The sequence below is a fragment of the Sinohyriopsis cumingii genome, chromosome 9 (assembly GCF_028554795.1).
Source record: "Sinohyriopsis cumingii isolate HCF-2022 chromosome 9, ASM2855479v2, whole genome shotgun sequence".
NCBI classification, from domain to species: domain Eukaryota; kingdom Metazoa; phylum Mollusca; class Bivalvia; order Unionida; family Unionidae; genus Sinohyriopsis; species Sinohyriopsis cumingii.
Genome location: NC_142969.1, coordinates 90,479,501 through 90,486,737, shown reverse-complemented (window position 1 = coordinate 90,486,737; position 7,237 = coordinate 90,479,501). Strand labels below are relative to the sequence as shown.

Below are 7,237 nucleotides of genomic sequence, written 5' to 3'. Positions count from 1 at the left end.
TATGGAGCATCTCGGAAGTGTTCAGCGACAGAAGTGGCGCGAAGCAGGGATGTGTGCTTGCCGCCACGCTGTTCGGTATATTATTTCCCATCCTGCTCAAGTACGCTTTTGGATCAGCCGCATAAGGTATCTACCTTCACACTAGACCAGACGAGAAGCTATAAAACCTTTCCAGACTTAGAGCGGAGACGAAAGTGCCAGTGAAATGCATTACGGACTTCCTATTTGCTGATGACACAGCAGTCACGACCCATTCAATGGAGGATCTTCAGTGACTCGTGGATCGTTTTGCATACGCATGTAGGCACTTCGGGATCACCATCAGTCTAAACAAGACGTAGGTGATGGGACAGGGTGGGGATGATCCTCCATCAATCAGCATTCAGGACTTTGAGCTGTAGGTAGTTCATGAATTCGTGAACTTGGTCAGTAATAAGAGAAAACCTATCACTTGAGAGTGAACATAATAGGCAGATTAGTAAAGCTGCCACCACAGTCTCTATACTGACATAACGAGTATGGGCCCATAGCAAGCTGAAGGAACACACACGTATACAAATATTATGCGGTGAGCACACTCCTATATGGAAATGAATCTTGGACTATGTATACATCCCAAGAAAGAAAGTCTAATGCATTGCACATGTACAGTCTCAGGCGCATCTGTAACATTACCTGAAGAGATAAAGTTCCCAACAGCTCGGTGCTTGACCGAGTAGGGACCACAAGTATGTACAACTTTCTTAGGTAAAGACGTTTGCGTTGGTTGAGCTACGTGTCCGGAATGGAGGACTGCCGCATTACAAAGGAAATCCTATATGGGGAGCTGTAAACTGGGAAAAGACGGACCGTAAAACCTTATACTCGCTTACATGCAAGCGTGGTTTATAGGCACTATGCATCAGACGAGGTTACCAAAGATAGGCGTACATGGCAACATGAGGCAGAACGGGGACTCATACAATAAAAGAATCATATTAGGCAGAAAACAGAAGTAAATCGGATCCACAGAAAGGCCCAGCACAAGGAAATAAACAAACTACGGATAACAAGTGTAACGAGTGTGGCAGAGACTGCTACTGTCGCATCGGACTTTTGTAGTCACAACAGATGTCAGCATCCATCGGCGCAGATACATGGTCTCGTGAGCCTACCTACTATATATATATATATATATATATATATATATATATATATATATATATATATATATATATATATATGAATACGAACAAAGTATGGCGGTCTCCGTAGACAAACTAAATTGTCTCGTGTCTCTGATATATATATATATATATATATATATATATATATATATATATATATATATATATATAACCACCTGATGAGCGTGCATAGACGTGGTGTTGGGAACAGTGCTGGTGCAAGAGAGCTAGGCGTTAGTTTCCTTATACACGACATGCGATCTCTTTCTGTCAGTCTCTCTTTTCATATATAGATATGAAGAGAGAGAGAGAGAGAGAGAGAGTGACAGAGTGACAGAGAGAGATCGCATGTCGTGAATAAGAGAAACTAACGCCTCGCTCTCTTGCACCAGCGCTATTCCCAACACCACGTCTATGCACGCTCATCATATGGTTATCTACAGAGGGAAATACTTACCATGTAGCCAAAAAATATATAGACATGATCCTAATAGAAGCCACTCAAGTCGTGGAAATAAAACAAAGCTTATGAATACACCGTACATATTCAGGATTTCATTTCGTCTTTTTTCTGGTTTTTCCTTTAACTTTGTACACCTTGTAAAGCATTTTGATAGTTTTACATGTCGTTTTGTAATGTGTGTGTGTGTGTGTGTGTGTGTGTGATTTATATTTTTAAAGTAGCCTTACTAATTTTAGTCATATCACTACGATGCCTGCAATGTGGAAGTTTATAATGATGTCTAGCACTTGGGGCGTCATGCTGCATACATGTGGCATCATGTTCCACTCCGTCACATTATCCTAACACCAGGTCGACCTGTCCTAACACTAACTTCGTAATGCTGAGCTCCAAGCGAGGCTACTGATAATACCATTTTTATGCCTTTTATATGACTCGTCATGGAGTTTGAACCCGTGACACCCCGCATCCGAAGCGCACTTTCTAACCACTTAGACCACCGGAGCAGTCTTTTATGAATTTTTATTCAGAACCAAGAAATACAAAAAGCACGATATAAATTATACATAGATTGGATTCATCTCAGCGCCGTTTTATGTTAAAAGAGCAACTTTTGAAACAAATCTCCAAAAGACAAGCATGATGTCACCCGCTTCTGTGCTGGAAGCGGCGTCAACTTAATTTTACATTATTATGCAATCCAATGTTACAGTTTATGTTTCTAAGCCCATAACTTTGAAGCAGGCGAGAGTACAGAGTTCCAAGTAATCCGTTGCTTTGGTTACAAGCTACCTTAAATTAAACAACTAATAGTGTTTTTAATAAGACGCGTTGCTTTGTGTACAGCGTCTTTGCTAGTCAAGGGTTGTCGATCTATTTCGTTTCTCGTCTTTCCATGGCATATGTAGCTAGCGGGTGGAAGAATTACTGTTCATAGAAAGTGAAAAAGTTGGATATTAAAGATCACGAGTTCCATGATACTCACATGCCTTGACTTCAAACAGAAGCTTGCATATGAAAGATCTAATTTGTAAACATCGACATGTGACAAGTGCGTTTGTCTATGGAGACCGCCATACTTTTTCCAACTTTCCTTTGGTAAATATAACGAGCAATCTGATTGGTATAGTTTACTCCAATCAGATATCGGGTCTATGCGTATAAACTGTCGACAACCCTTGGCAAAGGAAGATGAGTGTACAGATACGATAAAAGTATGGGTCATGCAAAGTATTACATCTGAAATAATTGTCGAAATTTAATCAATGTCATCTTTCTGCTAGATTTGCTGAATAAAAGATCCATCTGATAACAATGCATCGATACGGACTTCATTAACTGTAAAACGCTTGGCATCGATACGGACTTCATTAACTGTAAAACTCTTGGCATCGATACGGACTTCATTAACTGTAAAACGCTTAAGTCTTACCAGCTTTACGAGTAATTATCGAGTACACCATCGTATAAATCATTTCAATTTATGTTTTGCAAATCCGTATTCTATAAGGCAATTACAAGAGGGTTGTAGGAAAGGCTTGAAAAAATTATAATACTTAAATAAATTTTTACGTCGAAGTAAGGAAAGAGAAGCTATGTTTTGTAATGTTGCAATGTCGACGATTCAGTTCATTAGATGACTTCATACGGATGTTCTGTATCCTCACGTGTGGGTCTGAAAAAAAAGAGTTTGATTGTCATATTAAGAAACAAACAACAAAACATGCTGCCCAAGGTATAGAAAAGAGAGATTTGCTCTGAGAATTTGCTTGATCAAACTCAATTAAACTAGTTAGAAGCTTTAAGAAAAAACATTTCTCAGAATAATCTCAGAAACAATAACTTTGTTTCTTTGACAATATATCAAATTTCCACTAGTGGGGATTGACACCGTTTCTAGCTCCTGGCGCCCCATTCCCATGTTTCTCGTAACAGATTTTTAAAAAAAAACTTGAACGCACAGGGGCCATCCGTAGCTGACACGGGCAGTGTTACCACGAAGACTAAAAACGTGAAACGGTCAGGAGACAACTTCAAGGACGTCGACTGAACCAGTCATCGCCGGCCCGACACCCAAGAAACGCACTCATTTTAATATATTTTTGTATAGCTTCATAGATACCGGAGAATATACAGTACGTCATAAAAATGATACACCTAAACAAAATGAAATGCAACAATTGTTGCTGGGGACAGTTGTTTAGGAAGACCGTTAGCTGCCAAAAATCGATTTGTAGTTTCTGCATTGTGTGACAGTTTACCAAAATGTGTCACTGTAGTAAATATATTATTTGAAAGTTTTTTTATCATTAGAAACTGTCAAAAGCAATGAAAATGTTAAAGAAATGGAGTTAGTATACAGCCCAAATATGCTGCATATAGTGCTTGAAACTTTCCATGAAAAGAAAGTCATGTAAGACATGGTGAAATATGAGTAATCCTATTGATGGAACTGCTACCGAGATTACTCCAGCCATCAAACTACCTGTGGATGTGTCAGGTGCCTCATCTGAGCTGCTAGACACAGCGCGAAACGGTGTTAGATAAGTGATCAACAATAATTTTTTATTCCCTGGGTATTTCGCAGATCCTGGCGGACCCTGGGCTCGTGCCAAGTGATTAATGTGTTACAAGAAACATATGGGAACAGAGAACCTGATGGTTTGGCCGGCCCTACGCTTCACTTCTGCAAATCGCATACGTGGTTGAGGGACGACTTTGTAACAGAAAGAGACCCCATTCTTAGGCATGCTTCAATTGATAATTATATTGGCGCCCATAGGTTAACAAGCGGAAGTTTGCGGTGGGGGGTGGGGGGTGGGGTGGGGGTGGCGATACTACGTCAAAACAGAAATCCTATCTTAAAATGGTCCATATGAGTACCATTTAAGGTAAATGGTAACATTGCTAGAGTTGACCGCAGTATGTATCACTCTGGAAACGTAAGGGAAATTATATGTTAAAATGGTCCGTAGGATTATCATGGGCATGATATTATTGACTCAAATGGTCGAAAATGTATATACTCAAACCGGGGTGCTAATTTTTAATGTTTAGATACAATACAGCAGATCACATATACAATCCAGCATTAGCTTTTTTGATAAAAAATCCAAACGACACCACATATACTTTCCAGTACCTACGTTTCGGTTACTGTCCACATACAAACACACCCGACAAAGATAGTAGCAATCAATTTTCGATTACTGTCCAAAAGCAAGCCATACAATCGAGGAACCACTTTTCGATTACAATCCAAACACGCACCTAACAATCCAGCACCCTCGTTTTTAATACAATCTAAAATAAACACCTACACTTCAACAAAAGGGTTGGAGTGTGTATACTGTTACGACTTTATATTCGTGAACTAAATAACAGAAAATAACACGTTTTATAAAAATCAATAAATAATTCATTTCCCATACATAACAAAGTGAAAATTTAAAAAGAAATTGCGGTATTGTGATTTAAATCCCAAATAGGCCTACAAGTCCTATCACAAGTCCAAAGGTATAGAGTATTCCGAATGAATACCAGTGGTGTTCTTATTGAATTCCAATTCTGGATGTGCTGATGTGCTAGTTGCTTCAAATGTGCTTATGTGTCAATAGTCTTTATGTATGATATAATCCAAACTGTTCTTGAATGAACTCTCAATAGTCCCAAAATAGTGATTTAGTCCGAAAAGTAACTTCGTATTTCTAATGAAAACGTTAAATAAACGAATCCTCTCAAATTTTAACTGAAATACAAATAAAATTTATTCCTCTAAAGACTAGTTTTAAGATAGGAATGAATAATTCTGTAGTAAATTTTTGGTATACCTCTCCAACCGACCTATGTCGCTTTAACCATTTTCTGGAAATAATCTGTCATCTTAATGGAATTTCCCATCAATTAATACACAACTTGCTTCTGGAACATTCTTAATTTATAAATAAAGCTAAACCATAAACTCAACATCTCTGATATCTAATATTGATCTTAAAATATAAACTGATATCATAAACAAGTGTTAGCTATGAAATATGTTGTTTACTAAAACAGCCCCAAAATTGTAAATGGCCAGATAGGCATCTACCCTCACTTACTGACAATGGTCAACCACACAATACAAAGTAAGTATTATTTAAAAGGGATATATTTACATCAGGTAAGACAAGGGTAAATTCTAAATTCTATGCTAGAAATCTTTATCAGAAAAATTTCTTCATTCGTTACTTTCAAAAATATGTGTTTTATATTTATTGGCAAATGACTAGAATGAAAAATTGCTGCATGCCAACCCAAACCCTAACATTATGATATGATATTAAGTTGCACATGCCTTGAAAGTACAAACAATGTTAAAGAATTCCCTAAATCATGAAACAGTACAAAGTAACACGTCTTGTTCTATCAGCAGTTTTGAATCAGCTGACTGGAGATAGGGAATATGTTTCTGCAAGTTTTCCTAAACACATATTTTGGTTCTAGAATGAGAGTGCAACATAGGATGGGTAATAGTCAAGTTATTCTTACATTATAAAACTGAGTGCTTGTATTGTTGTTCGTTTCCGAAAATGGCAGATCTAATGTTACGGTACAGCGCAGTGATGTAATACCTATATACAAAGCTATGATATTTGACATGCTCAAATGTGCTCAAGATTTTATATAATCCATGATATATACCTATTAGAAGGAAATGTCCTGCGACATTTTATGGATGCAATATTCTAGACAAATTACAAAACTAAAATACCGTTTGAAATAATCATTGTGCCTACTTTCAAATGTTTTAGAGGTATCTTAATACGGGAACAGATACCACTTTGAATTGAATCTAAATCATTTTATAAGTATTACGATTCTATGGTCTTAAATTAAATAGCAAAAAGAGCCAATAAAAACCCAACGGTATTGAAAAATTCAAAATATATCTGAAAATTCCATAAAATGCAAAGCGAAAAATTAAAAATGAAATCTTAAATAGTCATAAATGTTTTATCAAAAGTCCAAAAGCCAAATGTATCTAATTATCCAGATGATTTCCAGTGATATTCCGAATGACATTAACACTATTCCACTGACGTGCCACAGCAATGATTACAATATTATGAAGTGAATATCATCCTGACAAAGTTTTATGAAAGCCCAAATAAATGAAAAGTGTCGTATATATTTAAAAAAAACGAAAATGTCCTAACCATGCCTTTGTCAAGATGGCGTTGTCCATAACAAATTTTAATAATTCGCAACAGTTGCAGAATAATATTATTTTCTTCTCGAATAATGTCTACATACAACATAAAACACGTTTGCAGACTTACAACAGGAACACAAGAAATGAGGATGACTCTAAAATCGGAATGAGATGGATGGCTCAATTCTCTAGTTAAATACACCACCTATTATGTCTATTTTTCAAAATATACCCAACGTGACTGATCTTATTTTCATTTTGCTTGGAACTAGCCTATTCAGATGACCTAGCTCAACCAATTTGAAGTTACTGAACTCTTCTAGAATCGTCCAAACTTCATCAGCCAATGAGAAATTAATCCATATGCGACACTGGGTCTTAATATTAAGATTGTTTTTAGTAATTGTCAACACATCT

General features: G+C 36.9%; 1 protein-coding gene across 7 annotated transcripts in view; it reads right to left on the bottom strand.

Annotated features, from left to right (window-relative positions):
- Window positions 1-1,362: 1,362 nt before the first annotated feature.
- Window positions 1,363-7,237, bottom strand: part of LOC149792221 (uncharacterized) — a 51,132-nt gene continuing 45,257 nt past the window's right edge. For 4 of the 7 annotated variants that reach the window (XM_089970746.1, XM_089970749.1, XM_089970751.1 and 1 more), the window contains one exon: window positions 1,365-3,304. In XM_089970746.1, the coding sequence (XP_089826872.1) occupies window positions 3,262-3,304 (43 nt within the window). In that variant the 3' untranslated portion in view covers window positions 1,365-3,261. Of the gene's footprint in view, window positions 3,305-7,237 lie in introns of all 7 variants that reach the window. The other 3 variants (XM_089970752.1, XM_089970753.1, XM_089970750.1) reach the window with 2 other exon arrangements.